Source organism: Diceros bicornis, chromosome 36, assembly GCF_020826845.1.
Source record: "Diceros bicornis minor isolate mBicDic1 chromosome 36, mDicBic1.mat.cur, whole genome shotgun sequence".
Classification (NCBI taxonomy): Eukaryota; Metazoa; Chordata; class Mammalia; order Perissodactyla; family Rhinocerotidae; genus Diceros; species Diceros bicornis.
Genome location: NC_080775.1, coordinates 1136132 through 1152047, shown reverse-complemented (window position 1 = coordinate 1152047; position 15916 = coordinate 1136132). Strand labels below are relative to the sequence as shown.

The window sequence follows — 15916 nt, the reverse complement described above, 5'->3', positions numbered from 1 at the left end:
CCTGAGTATGGACCTACACACCACTCATCAAGTCATGTTGTAGAGGCAACCCACATACAAAAAATAGAGGAAGATAGGCACAGATGTTAGCTGAGGGACAATATTCCTCAAGCAAAAAGAGGAAGATTGGCAACAGATGTTAGCTCAGGGCCAATCTTCTTCACCAAAAAGAATAAAAAATAAATAAAATTCAAAAATTAAGAAATAATAAGGTGCTATTAGAAAAATGAAAGGAAAAAAACAGACTACTTAAAACTGTTCATGGGGCCGGCCCGGTGGCGCAAGCGGTTAGGTGCGCGCGCTCCGCTGCAGCGGCCCGGGGTTCGCTGGTTCGGATCCCCGGCGCGCACCGACGCACTGCTTGGCAAGCCATGCTGTGGCGGCGTCCCATATAAAGTGGAGGAAGATGGGCACAGATGTTAGCCCAGGGCCGTCTTCCTCAGCAAAAAAAGAGGAGGATTGGCGGATGTTAGCACAGGGCTGATCTCCTCACAAAAAAAAAAAAAAAAAAAAAAAAAAAAAACTGTTCAAAGTGGCTGCCTGGCTGACTTTTGGGAAATGAAAATACAGAGGAGAGATGAGGCAGGAAACTGCTGTTAATTTTTTATACAGAATAATAATAATACATTCTTAATTTTTAGACTATATACATATACTTAATTTTTTTATGTTTTTAAAGAGTAAATCTGAAGTGAGGAAGCAGAAAGCAAGAACACAGCACGCATGCATTTAACAAGGTCTGGTTATGCTGCTGAGCACCTACTCCAGCTACCCCAGGCGCCCAGCAGCGAGCAGACACAGGCTGAGGGAAGACAGTGGGTATGAGCTGGGGAGGAAGAGAGGCGAGGGGGGAGGATATTCAGTGTGGGGAAGGCATGAGCTTGCTCACACGCTGAGGGGAACGCCCTGGTGACAGACAGAGGCAGAGGAGACAACAGGGACACCGGAGTAATGCCCCAAGAAAGGGAAGAGCCTGGGTCCACAGCCCTGACAGGACAACAGACACTTCCTGCATTGAGGCCGAAAGGAGGACGCTCGGATGAAGTCTGTAGGTGGGGGCAAACCTAAGTCTAGAAGCGGGAGGCAGACACCACCTCTGAGTTTGTCTACAAGTGTAGTAAGGGGTGAAGGAGCTAGAAGGCAGCCCGACAGACTAGAGATGATGCATTCCAGGTGGAAGGAACCACAAAGGGCCAGGAAACGTGAAATCTGGTGGGAACACTGGTACACGCAGAGGTACGACAGAGAAGGCAGAAAGAGGTGCTGCATTAACTGCAGGCAAGAAGCCCAGCAACAGCCTTCACTGGGCCCAAGTCATGCCTTTGCAGATCACTGCACTCAAAGTCAGCCTCTGAAATGATTCAGTTCCAAAACCGTCTGTGTGGCTTTCTGCGGAACACTAAATAAAACAGAGACAACTCCTATTGGTACGCCGTCCAGGGAGCTGAGCTTTCCCTTTACGAAGCTCCCACAGCCAGAGGCATGTCTGCCTGTCCGTCTGTGAGAACACCCAGCGGTCCCGACAGCCGAGTCAGCACACCTCCATCGGGAGGACCGTCGACCTCCTGACACTCACCTGAACCCACGTGGCCTGTGTACTTGACGAGGCACCTCCCTGTCTCTATGCTCCACAGCAAAGCCGTGTGATCTGCAAAACCGAAACAAACAAGAATGATTGAGCTGTCACTAATTATACAGTCTTTTTAATACAAGAGGAAGATAAATACTCCAAAAATTAGAAGTTACATTACCACTAATACCTACTGCAACTCTGAATTATACTACGCTGTAATTCAACTGATCAAACAAAACGTTTCCAAGAAGATGGGAGAAGGCATTGACTTGTCCAAGGTCATGGAACTGGCAAATGGACAACCAGGGACTTGATCCGAGCTCACTGTCACACTCACTGCACCACACTTCAGACTTGAATACAAACATCACGTACATCATGGCTTCATTCTTTTGTTCAAATATTAAGACTTTTCAGAACACCATGAAATAAATATTCAACTGCAAATAGCAGTTACAAATGCAAATCCAGTTACAAATTATTTGAGATAATAAACATTCCTTTGGACCTTTCCTCTTATGGGCATAAAAATAAAAAGATAAAAGTAGACTTAATAGGAAAATCTGAAAAATAAATGCCTATCCAAATGAGATTTCAGAAATACCAGAAAAGGACCCCTTTATTCTTTTTTTAAATTGTAATTTCCAAAACAATCCAGGGTGCTCATGTATGAACATAGTTTTAAACAGGGAAAGAACTCTCTTCATTATCCTAAGTAGTTTAACATTGCCTGTTTCCACTTTAAAAGGCAGAATCTAGTGAGTAATTAACTTCTCACAAGCTGGAAAAGTCAGTTTAAACAAGTGAGCACCATTTTTAATTTTAGCAATTTTTATCTGTAGGGTTATTAGATTAATGCACCTTACACAGCTTTCAAAAAATATCTTTAATGAGAAAAAAGGCATCTCTCTAACGCCCGCCCTGTGAGTCCCACAGGCAAATGCAGGGCTTCGAGCAGGCCCACTTCCGCCTAAATCCTGGACAGCATGGCCATTTCAGAGATCACACAGCACTGCCCTTGGCTGCACCTTACAAGCAGGGAAAAAAAATGGGATACGTATTTTCAAAGCACATACATATTAGACTACAAATAACAAGAAAGCCAACCAAAAAAGCACCTAATGTGGGGCCGGCCCGGTGGCACAGTGGTTAAGTTCGCAAGCTCTGCTTTGGCAGCCCAGGGTTCGCAGGTTCAGATCCCAGGCACAGACTTACGCACTGCTCATCAAGCCATGCTGTGGCAGCGTCCCACACAAAATGGAGGAAGATGGGCACAGATGTTAGCTCAGGGCCAATCTTCCTCAGCAAAAAGAGGAGGACTGGCAACAGATGTTAGCTCAGGGCTAATCTTCCTCACAAAAAAAAAAAAAAAAGCACCTAATGTGTTTAAAAGACATTCCACCTTATGTTGCCTCTACCATTCGAATAGGATTCCTTAACACAACTAGCTGAATCCCACAGAGCCAGCGTTTACTCACTCAGATGTGACCCCACACTCACGGACTGCACAAGGCCCAACGGAGGCTGTCAGAACTAAGCGGGTCAAGGCTAAGGGCTTTGGTTTCCATGACTGATCGTCTACACGTCTGTCTGCTACCGGGGATCACTCTGCTACCAACAGCTGCACCAGCTGTCACACAGTCATACTGACAAGCGGCAGGGCTAGTTCTGGACTCACCAGCAGATGCAGTCCCCAGCACCACAGGCTGTGTCCTCGCCACACTGACATCCCAGATGCCATCCCTGTGACCGATGTACTCCTTCACAAGCTGGCACACAGCCCTCGACGTGGTGGTCTTGAAGCTGGAGACGATCTAAAATCGTGACGGAAAGGAATGAGAATTGTAGACAACTTACTAAGTGAATGTTTTTAAGTTAAAAAAGGTAAAGAAAAAGATGTCTTGAAAATGCATAAATCATTGACTAGAAACTTTAAAATATTAAAGGAACACAACATAAGCGCAAACATTGGAACTCACCCAGCTGGATATCACAAAGAGGAATGAAAACCTTACTAAGGCCTTGAAGACCCCTCAAAGTTCCCCCACACTTCATGTAAGCGTGTCCTCCCACGGAAGAAGGGTCTATTTATAGCTTCAAGTTACTCTTCCTGAGTCCTAATCATCTGACAAAATTTCCAAATTCTTTTTTTAAAAAAAGAGAGAGAGGTGGCAGGACATGAAAAAGTCAGGAAGGTATACCTCAAACCCTTAGCACTAATCACTTTTATTATTGGGGGACTTTCATTTTTTTCTGTTTGTGGTAATTTATACTAACCACGTATTATCAGGAGGAAAACAGCCCCAGGTGTGGAGGAAACAAAAGACGACACTTCTGTGTTTGTCCAACATTGTTTATTGAGTGCACACAGTGCCAGCGCTGTGCTAGGAGGGGACACAGAGCAGAGCGACAGCAGCTCCTGGCCTCGGGCAGCGGACAGTCTCATGGGGACAGACAGGAGAACCACACAGGTGCACATGATGGTGAGGCATCGTCTGGTATGGTACACACAGCAAACAACTCTCACTTTCTCTTACAGGAAAAATAGTAAGAGCATGAGGAAGACACTAAACACAAAGAACTCTTCAGAGTTGGGTTTTTAAATTGTTCTCAGATATAAGAATGGCTTTTCAGCTTGTAAGTAAATCAGAATAATACAGATTAAACAAAATACTGAAACCGTAAAATCAAGTAAAAAAGAAAAATTGGTGGTATTATACAGCTGTTTTAAACACTGATTTAGCAAAGCCCTGAAAACGTATCCAAGTGCATTCTTAGTATAAACACATTAAAATACAATCCACTGTTACATCCATTTGGGTATGAACATTCAAATTATTCCTGATATACAGTGAAAGAATAAAACAACATGTTTATGAAGAGACCGATTCCTTCACAGTAATATAAACAGGCTCCATTTGACTTGTTTCAAGTTAAAAGGAATTACAAAAGGACCTGCCCACCATCATCACCTTTCTTTTTGAAAGCTCATATCCTATTCAACCTAGCAAAACTGTCCCTCCACAACATGGAAAAGTGCTTTTGCTGGCAAAAAGTGCCACTCCAACGTTAAGTAACATAACATTTAGGAGAGAGGGAAATTAAAGAACACACAAAGCTTTCTCCCATAATAAGTGGTGGTAAATTTCACTTCCAAGTCTCTCACCATTACTAACACAGTATTATTATGAGAAATGAACCACTGGGGCCACATTCCTCACCTAGCCCATTCTAACAGTTAGAACAGCGGGTCACCATGGCGAGACTCACGCCAACCACGTTTCTGGCGGAATTTTGGGAGAAGATAATATGCAGTTTACGAATACTGTAACAAATTATTGCACGTGTTGCTTCCAATTGCCCATTACGCTTTGACTACCTACTAACTCTTTTTGTTCTTAAAAATGTTGACTTAGTCACAATTACAAAGAGGTCCAACAAGAGACTGAATTACTCAGAGGGAACATTCATGACAGAAAAGCAGCAGAATGAAGCAACAAATTGACACTTAGGCCTGTCATCTTAATTATCACTTTACCTGAGATACAATCTAAAGTACTTTAAAAAATCAGAAAGGGCTTTTTTCACAGTGAAAGACACTTATCCTCACAAAAATACGCATGAACATTTTCACAGGTGTCTTTAAAGTGGTTTGCTGGTTAGACTGTCGCGCCTCCCTCCCAAAAGGCATTAGAGATACGTCATCAGCTTCCAGGAAGGGAAGCCCACTTCCAGTTTGCTTCTGCTTTGCTTAACGCACTTCGGTTTCCCACTATCTCACCACACATGCTACTTGCCTTTCTGGGCTGAGTCAGGAGAGAAGTAATGTTGCATTCAAGCTTACTACCACCTCGTCGTATTCACGCTTAGCTCTACTACCACGCTGCAGCACAGATCAGAATACATTCTAGTACCAGGTCATTTCTTCAACTTTCAGATAATGTCTTATATTTTCATTATTATTCTTTAAGGTGGGTACACCTAGTGCACACAATGCTTTAAGGATCATTAGTCATATGTTTCTTATAAATTCAGATGAATTTCTAGTATCTAAAATGAATGGGGCTTTAAATATCTGTAATATATTTTTTTTAAAGCAAAGTGTTATTGTACATATCCTTACCTTTGCCCAAATCTTATTTTTTACTACTCATAGTAAGGGATAACTTTATATAAGCCTTTCATCTTCTACTTCAGAAATGCTTAGAAACTTTTGGAATTCTAAGACCATACATTGTATACATAACCTGGAACCAATGGAATAAACAATATAATTCAAGATAACATAATGAGAAGTTAAATGAGGAAGAACATAATCTCACACTATATTTTGAAGAAAAAGTTTAATGTTAATTTATTAAAAACTTCAAAACTAGTAACTGTAAGCTAGAAAATATGTAACAAAAAAAATTTTTAATTAGCCACTTACATTGAGTTACCAAAGGAAACACAAGAAAATGTTAGCAATATTCAGATTTTTTTTAATAACAAAGAATTACCAAAATCTTTCAAATAAGCAGAAATAGCAATAAGAGAATCTGCTCTGTTAATTGCAATTAATCTCTCTCACTTTGGATGCCATGCTAAATAACTTTAAACTTAAGGGAACAAACTAGAAAAACAGAAAGCTAACAATAACTATGACATCATAGCAGATGCACCACAAATTTCAACTTTTCCCTCAGGCTTAGCAAAAGGAATGCATTCATTAAGATGAGGTAATTAATTTGCCTTTTACATATCCAAAATATCCCAAAGTAGAGATTCATATAAAATTACCTCAAAATATTACTTCATAGTAGCACTCCCTTATAGCTAAATTAATTCCCAAATAATTAAATCCTTGCCACTTGAAGAAAAAGCAAAATATCATGAATATCTGTATTTGCCTTGGAGACAGATCTTTACTTCTTAGCCATACTTAGAAAATTAGAGAATAGAAGAGGCTGAATTAATATGGAACTACAGCTCAGAACATCATTTTCATTGGTTTATACCCATTGCTTAGCTTTCTCCAAATTCAGAGTCTCTATATCAAGCCAAATAACAATACAAAGCGTATTTCCCTCAAAAAAGACAATATATTTACTAATGCATAAGGTATTAATCTCATTATTAGGGCAGGTTAGCGTCTAGGTGTCTATACACTGTGGTCATTTAACGTATCAATGATATTCCTTTTAAAAGTTAAATTTTTGGGGTCGGCCCGGTGGCGCAAGCGGTTAAGTGCATGCGCTCCGCTGCGGCGGCCCGAGGTTTACGGGCTCGGACCCTGGGCATGCACCAATGTACCGCCTGTCAAGTCATGCTGTGGTGGCGTCCCATATAAAGTAGAGGAAGATGGGCATGGATGTTAGCCCAGGGCCAGCCTTTCTCAGCAAAAAGAGGAGGATTGGCAGATGTTAGCTCAGGGCCAATCTTCCTCACAAAAAAAAAAAAATTAAAAGTTAAATTTTCCTAAACACCAGAAGTTTACCTTTTTCTATTACACATTTCTAATTGGAAAATATGCAACTTAAAGTACACATCTGCACACCTTAAACACCACATGACTGGCCCGAGCGCCAGCGCCCTGCATACCTTGCTGGTGGAGGCCTTGTAAGTGGTCTTCAGCTTCTGAGAAAGCTGGCTGGTACTGTGACTGGCTGCAGAGACAGAGTCAACAATCAGATACAATCATATAACCGAAGAGCCACAGAATTTCAGAGCTGGAAAAGACTAGAGAGATCAAATTCGATCTTTCATTTCACACAGGAAGACAGTGAAACTCTGGAGGGTCTGTCTGTCCATGCTGACATGGAGACAACGGCAGAGCTGGAACAAGGACCTCAGCTCCCTGGCGCTTCCTTCTTTCTTCTATACCCACATCTGAATTATGTATTTCAAGTACTGCTGACTACAAAAAGCAGTGAATTTAATGAATCCATGTCCTTCATTCAATTCCCAACTTCCTCCATACATTATTCGTGCGGCAACCCTTATGAGCATTCCACCTTACCTTTTGTTTTCAGTTGGCCCTTACTCAGTTCTGCCCCATCGACTGCTTGTCCTTCAGCAGCCAAACGTTCATTAAGAGTCTCGATTTCTCTACGCACTAGGAATAAAAAAATTGTTTTCAAAAAAATAAAATATGTACTTTTTTGTTTAAATATACTCACCACTTTCAAAACTTGAGCACATAAAAATATAATATATTAGTATTGTCTAAACAAACAGATGAATAATATTCCAATAAACAAGATCATAGTTTATAAAGTTCTCAAAAAACTCAAGACATCATTCCAAAAATAAAAACTCCAATGCTCTTCCTACACTGAGAAGACACTCTGCTATCAGGGTCTCAGCAGAGCTCCTAGATTTCCACACAGTTCACTTCCTTTGTACTTCATTCTATACATTTAAGAACATTATTCTGATACTGTCCAAAACTCAATGAAATATTTACAGTCTAGCTGACAACTCTGACATTGGGGGAAAAACATAAAAAAAAATAAATAAATAACCATTGTTGCATGGCACCATAGAGCAACAAGTGAGGATTATATAAAATAAAGATTAGAAATTTATGAAAAATGAATAGGAAGTACAGAATTACAGGGAAAAGAGAAGAATGAAAAAGGAAGAACATCACTTATAAAGAAGACGACAAGCAGACACAGCTGAGGGGTAAGTAAGGCTGACACTGCGGGCACTCTTTTCCACAATAGGCCCTCTGGAGCAGACCTACGAGACCAGTGCTGTTATCCTGCTCTTATCTGTCCTGTAGGGATGAGGAAAGAGAACTGGACAGGGGAAGGGACTCGTCCAAGGACACGAGCTACTGCAGTGACGCAGCTGGACCCCGGCATGGCCACAGATCCACCCGCTGCCAAGGCTACGAGCCTGCCACTGAGCCACGCCACCTCCCACGACTGTACAGGGTCTGTTCAGGTTACCATGAGGTCAAGGGTCTTAGCAAAAGCACAGAACGAGATTAGTCAGAAAGAAGGGTGAAGGCAAAATGCTCTTAACAGATCCCACCTAAGCAACTTCGACTATATCTCACAGGCAGTAGGAGGCCACCGAAAACATTTAGGCACCTGACAGCGTAAACTCCAAGTACCTCTAGCATTAGTAATTTGTAATCCCATAGTTTTTCTTTTCTTTTTTTTTTTTAATTATTATGGACTCTTGTTTTTGTTTTGTTTTTTTTTGAGGAAGATTGGCCCTGCGCTAACATCTGTCGCCAATTTTACTCTTTTTTTCCTTTCTTCTCCCCAAAGCCCCAGTACATAGTTGCATACCACAGTTGTAGAGCTGTAGCTCTTCTATATGGGATGCCACCTCAGCATGGCTTGATGAGTAGTGAGTAGCTCCGTGCCCAGGATCCAAACCCGTGAACCCCGGGGCCACCAAAGGGGAACTCAAGCACTCAACCACTGTGCCACTGGGCCGGCCCCTCATAGTTTTTCTTAAACAAACTACATGAATTCATAAAACATAAGGCCTTCGATCACAATGGAAACTCAACAATACACGGGTTGTTACAACTCTGATACTTAAAAGTCAGATGCAGTACATGGTACCTAATTTTTATATTATAAAACGTTGGAATAATTTCTCCCTCTGTAAATTTTCAGTGTGGACTTATAAGGAAAATCCAATATGAAAATGACATAGGGGGCCAGCCCGTGGCGTAGAGGTTAAGCGCGCGTGCTCCGCTACTGGCAGCCGGGGTTCGGATCCCGGGCACGCACCAACGCACCACTTGTCAGGCCATGCTGTGGCGGCATCCCATACAAAGTGGAGGAAGATGGACACAGATGTTAGCCCAGGGCCAGTCTTCCCCAGCAAAAAGAGGAGGATTGGCATGGATGTTAGCTCAGGGCTGATCTTCCTCATCAAAAAAATAAATAAATAAATAAAATGACATAGGATTACATTCTCTTCACTACTGATCTAAACACATCACTTAGTTCTAGAGTGAAAAACATTTTAATAATGCAAATACTGTTTATTAGTATTCAATTTGTGGAATCAAATTAGCATGAAGTTGGTTACCCTTGCATAATATAAATTTTATAAACACAAACCCTATAAAAATAACAAAAACTGGAAAGGAATGGAGTGGTGAGAGGGGTAAAGAAGGTCAGGTTCATGTCCTAACATTTTACAGTGAAGGAGGAATACACAGGCCTGAAGGTGACAGAGCTAAAAACAAGGCGATTACTTAAGTTTAAAAAATAATCACAAGAAGAACTAAAAGCAAAAACTGCAGAAAACGTTTTCCTTTAGAGAGTGAGATGGTCAACAGACGGGGTGATGGTAGATACCTTCTCTTTTTATGCTGCTTGATTCTTTAAGCAAAGGAAGGCATGGCTTCTAAAACAAAATTTAAAAAGAAAAACTAAAGCCACACTAATTAAAAATTCTTTTGATTTTCCTTTCACTAGTAAGTCAAATAGATAATACACACATTTCAGGAAACTCTCAAAATATGGTATATTTTAAAGAAAAACATGAAATGACGTTTTCTCAATTTACAGTATAATTTGTGTAGAAAAAGTTATAAGATGCATTTATTTTTCATGAAATCATAATTTGGATCCGCTAATGTGGTCGGCAAAATACTGCCCGCCCCGAAGATAACCTATGAACATGTCACCTCTGTGGCAAAGGGGCCCTGCAGGTGTGACTGAGGTGTAGGACTTCGATGGGAAGATCACCCTACATGACACAGACAGCCCATCCTTCCCACATGTCCTTAGGAGTGGGTCAGAGATGTGCTAGTAGGACTCCACCCGCCTCTGACGACTTGGAAGATGGAAGAGGAAGGAATAGCTTCGAGCCAAGGAACACAGCAGGCTGTAGACACTGAGAAAGCCAGCGAGAAGATGGGACCTCTGTCCTCACACTGCGAGGAACTGAAATCTGCACAACCCAAACGAGCAGGAGACAGATTCCCCCTCACACCTCCAGAAGAAGCACAGCTCTGCCAACACCTTGATTTCAGTCTGGTAAGGGTCATGCCAGACTTCCGACTACAGAGCTGTAAGATACACATTCGTGTTATTCTAAGCCACTACATTTGTTACAGCAGAACAGAAAACGGATACGGTGGTGAATGTCTACCTACAAATCTGACTCTCAAAAGATTTCTATAGATAAGTGAAAAGTTATAAAAGTTTATTAAAACAAGAGATACTCACGTTCTAAGTTTTCAATATAAAGGTTTTCAAATTCCCTTTCTATTTGTCCAAACAGTTCCAGAAGCGTACTGCGAACTGAGGAAGGCAGTTTAGAATCCTGTAAAAAGGAAGATTTTGTTTAAAATGAATGAACGAATGAGAAACTCTGATATCAAGTTCCAATATACTTTTTCCAAAGTGAATTATCACTTATCTTAAATTCTTATTTTATATCTTTACATATTTTATTTCTTAAAGTCACGTGCCGCATAACATTTTAATCAATGACGAACCACATAAACGACGGTGGTCCCATAAGATTAGCACCATATAGCCTAGGTGTGTAACTGGCTATACCACCTAGGTTTGTATAAGTACACTCTATGATGTCCACACAACGAAACTGCCTAATGATGCATTTCTCAGAACGTATCCCCGTTGCTAAGTGATGCATGACTGTACATAAAACACTTAAAGGACTTAAAGTTTCAAATTTCTATAGATGAACCTAAAATTAAACTGTATAAATGGTTACCCAGGATAATATAGGATTCAAGAACAAGCATTTCTTCAAAATAACATAATTCTTCCTTTTACACGGAGGAAATAAGCCTACCTTATTCAAAAACTTCCTAATCTGTAGAGAGGGAAGGTAGTTATAAATGAAATTGTATTATAAACAGTCTTTAAGTTCTATCATAAGGTGTTATAAATTAATTTTAATAAGCTATATACTAATAGAAGACGTGCCTTTATAGAATTCTCATGTCCACTGTGCTTCAAGCAAAATAAACTGGATATTTCCTGTAACTCTACGTAAAACCTAAGATTGTTGTGCAGAGGGAAAAATGAAAAATCTCACCTGTAATAGCAAAACGTGCATCAGTTAAAGGAAAACATAAATGCATAAGTTTCCAGGTGTACCACGCTCTTCAGGCCTGCATGCCTTTGCACACACTCTGCATGTCCCCAGTCCCGTCTAAACCTCACAGGAAGTCAGTGGGAAGCAGCAAAATCTGCTGAATTTTTAGGTACGGTCAAAGAGGTGAGCGGCCTGGGCACCAACTGTGTTCAAAGCACTTACCTTCCAGACACTGCTAACAGCAGGAGACCAATCCAATCTATGTTCTACTCTCCTGAGAGCATGGCCTATGGAATATTTGTGTGTGTCCCTCCCAGAACTTAGAGTTTTTTCAAACAAAATTCTTAACAAATATTTCTAAAATAATGTGTCAAGACTGAACTGCTATCAGTGTAACTCTCTAAGTGACTTTTCAATTTATATGAAGCACAAACTTTTTGATGTTTAATGAGTTGCAAATAAAAAAGATAGACAATGTTTACTAAATTCCTTCTCAGACTAACTTCTAAGAAAGACAAATTTTAGACAAAATGATCTCTGGGCCGGCCCCGTGGCTTAGCGGTTAAGTGGGCGCGCTCCGCTGCTGGCAGCCCGGGTTCAGATCCTGGGCGTGCACTGACGCACTGCTTCTCCGGCCATGCTGAGGCCGAGTCCCACATACATCAACTAGAAGGATGTGCAACTATGACATACAACTATCTACTGGGGTTTGGGGGGGAAAAATAAATAAATAAAGTTCAGACAAAACGATCTCTAATGATATAAGCATTTTAGCAATATGTTTTGAAACAATCACAGAATGTTCCAAGTAAATTTTACAATCTACTTAAAAATATATGTGAAGCCACTTGTTTAAAAACTGAATCTGGTGGAACTGGTAATCCAGCCTCTCTCAACATCCCTCTAAAATACAAATGAAAACCATGAAAAAAAAAGAAAACTTAAAATAACAATGAAAAGTAAAATAAACCATCACAGTTAATATCTAACACACTACGGCCCTGCCTGTGGCCTTTGCATATCCTCTTCCCCCTCCTGCCATGTTCTTCCCATCCCCAAGCTAGTCAGCCCTCCTCACACGGTCACTTGTGAGAAGCCTTTCTGACTCCCCCTACCAGGGCCAAATCTCCTCTTGCGTGTTTCAGTTCCTACTCACCTACACCCATAATGATTAAGATCCTCACTAGTCAGCAACTGAAACATTACATTTACCTGAACAGTAAATGCATCTTAATATAAAATGTAACTGTAATGGGAGACAAAGCTGAGATGTCAGTGTTAACTTCACTTGATAAAATAAAGACAATCAAGAAATGAAAAGTGCAGTGAAATGAGAACTTTTTCACTAGAGGGCAGTGAAGCCAAGAGAGAGAGCTCCCCGCAAAGTTACTTTAACCTTATCTATGTTCTCCGTCCTGTGCCATTCAACTTCACAGACCCTGAAGTGAGAGGTGTTGAACTTTGGGTATCACTTGAGAAAACTAATGACAGAAAAGCTACTAAGATTCAGTAAAGCTTTTAAATGAATTTGCCTTTTATCACATCAGCCCATACACGGATGCAGGAGGCATCTTTTCAGGCTACAATAAGTGCTTCATGGGTACAGAGATTAACAGTCCTCTGCAAGAACAGACCTTCCATCCTGCGCTAAGCACTGCTTCCTAAAATGCTTTAGATTCATGAACCTAAGACATATAAAATTACCATAAAGGCTCATTCACACTAATCTTCACTTTTTTTTAATACTGCACCCCAACAACTAAGAAAGCATTAGTGTAACCTTGTCTAGAAAGTGATGACCTGTTGTTCAACTCAAATCCACTGGTAATCGGCCCTCTGTATTCTTAGATCCCTCCACCTAAACCTACCATGCCAACTGCTTGCACCAAACACCATGGCCACCACTACCGTCCTCCTGCTGCTAAACCAGGCAGGGTAACTTACATCAGCCACTCCAGTAAACTGTACTTGTCAACAAGTGAGTACAGTCCAGAGAATGCTGGTGACACCAAGAGAAGGGCCCTACGAATGGTGCAGCAGCTAGGCTGTTCAGCTTGCAGGATTCTGAATGATCTTCATGAAGGGTTAGCCTGAGATGCAAATACCTACTTGTTCTACATCACAATGAAGGATGACCCACTCTCAGAAGGCCAAGAGAACTCATTTACCTCATCATATAGGAGTTAACTAGAAGATGCCAGCAAAGGAGATTGTGAAATTTTCATTGCTAGAAATGTAAGTAAATCTAACAATTAAAAAAATGTATCTTAGATGCTTTACCTATACTGTCCAATATGGTAGTCAATAGCCACATTTGACTAATGAAGTTAATTAAAATTCTAAAAATTCCTCACACTAGCCACATGCAGCCTGTAGCTCCCATATCTGATAACACAGATCTAGAACATTCCATCATCACAGAAGTTCCACCCCACAGCTCTTTTTCAAGCATTCACTTTCCTAAGCGTTCTGGGCTAACTTGTGTCCCGTCCAACTCATATGCTGAAGTCCTAACCCCTAGCACCTCAGAATGTGACTGTATTTGGAGATGAATTAGTTCTAACTGTAAGGGAATGGTTATAAATTTATAGGTATTTATATTTCTATATATACATTTTAATGTATACACATACTTATACAAATGTATTAGATATACCTATAATTTATTTTCTTATAACAAATACTTTTATTTAGGCTTCACAATCTTCTTTAAAAAAACTAACACATTTTCATCATCATAAAGGAACTAGAAAAAATATAGCAAAGCTTACCTTGATCAATAAAATATTAGTTCATTTAATCAAAGGGAACATCAAATTATCAGAAAGACATATAATGTAATAAACAGCAAGTGACACACTCACCACAGCAGACACAGGATAAAGCCAAGGAAAGTTACTAAAAGATCTCATTCTAAAAACTCTCCAGAGAACAGAAAGAGATCATTAAAACTATATCTGATTCTCTTCTTGAAACTATCAGATGAAAAACTGCACTGTCAATTTACCTATACGAAGAATAAAATCTGACACACCCACTTTTTTATTAAGTAGTGTAAAAACACTAGCCTGGGAATCGAATTCTATCTCTGTGTTGTATTGGACAGTTTTAATCAGTTTATGGGGAGGGGAGTTTATTTTGTTTTCTGGTAAGCCACACTTTTTCTCTACTTTGGAGACTTGTACATATTTGGCCATTTCTGGAACATCACACACACGGTCAGCATCTTCACAAGAAGACAGTGATCAAGCACTGACTTACCTGTCCTTCTAACATTTCTCTTGGCAGGCCCGTCCTCTCCTGCTCCGAGCTGTTAGTTCTTCGTATAGAAAGGCTATGAGATTTGCGTTTCTGTTTTGCCTGGCGAGCAGTTGAACAACTCCCGCTTTCTGTGGGCATTACTTCCAGAAGGTGATGTCCTGGTCACTCCTGCAATAAGCTAAACAAAAGCAGGAAAACAAGTACTTTATTTCTGATATTGAAATAAAGGAAAAACAGTGGACAAGATAATTATTACTTTTAATTCCAAACTTCCTTACTATGGTTAACATTTACCACATAATTTAGAAAGAGACAAATTAATATGTTTTTAAGGTAGAGACCACAGCCTTTATTAAAGAGGTAATTTTTTAATCAAATTTCATTAACATGTTTTAAAAACCAAATAGCAAAGAAGGGCTTCAAGAACTACTCTCCCTTAACCAACTTCACCCAGACTCAGCCTCCTCCTCAGAGGGAACCAATTCTATTGCAATGCTGTCCAAGAGACACGTGTGACAGTAAATTTTCCAGTAGCCACATTAGCTGAAGTAAAAACAGGTGAAATTACTTTTAATGATTTATTTAACTCAATACGCCTAAAAAAATGCCACTTTAGTCAACGTAAAAAACATTGATGGGCTATGTCACCATTTGTATGCTTCCATCTTAGAACCTCAGTGTGTATTTCATAGTCACAGCACTTCTCAACCCGAACTAGCCACATTCCAAGCGTTCACATGTGCTTAGGGCTGCCATTAGACAGCACAGATGCAGAAGTCATTCAAACCTCTACGTAATATAAACATTTTAATTTACCCATTTGGGACATTATCTACTCATTTCCTACTACTATCAATTCCTCCTCCTCATATAATATCACTGTAATTAATATAATTTTAAGTAATATACTTACACGACATTTTCCTTCTTCAACTGCAGATTTACATTTTGGACATTACCTACTTGTTTTCTGTTCTTATTGATCCCTCTCTCTCCCAATGTATCTGTTAGTTCGTGTAATTTGACGTAATATATATATGTATCTTTCTTCAT

General features: G+C 40.1%; 1 protein-coding gene across 7 annotated transcripts in view; it reads right to left on the bottom strand.

Moving 5' to 3' along the window:
- Positions 1-15916, bottom strand: part of WDR37 (WD repeat domain 37) — a 71511-nt gene that overhangs the window by 37178 nt on the left and 18417 nt on the right. For all 7 annotated transcript variants that reach the window (XR_009216972.1, XM_058532340.1, XM_058532338.1 and 4 more), the window contains 6 exons: positions 14864-15041; positions 10762-10858; positions 7572-7667; positions 7154-7218; positions 3252-3387; positions 1577-1648 (listed from right to left, as the gene is read on the bottom strand). Coding sequence is in view for 6 of the 7 variants with exons in the window: in XM_058532340.1 (XP_058388323.1) it covers positions 1577-1648; positions 3252-3387; positions 7154-7218; positions 7572-7667; positions 10762-10858; positions 14864-15001 (604 nt within the window). In the remaining variant the exon portion in view is untranslated. The remainder of the gene's footprint in view (positions 1-1576; positions 1649-3251; positions 3388-7153; positions 7219-7571; positions 7668-10761; positions 10859-14863; positions 15042-15916) is intronic.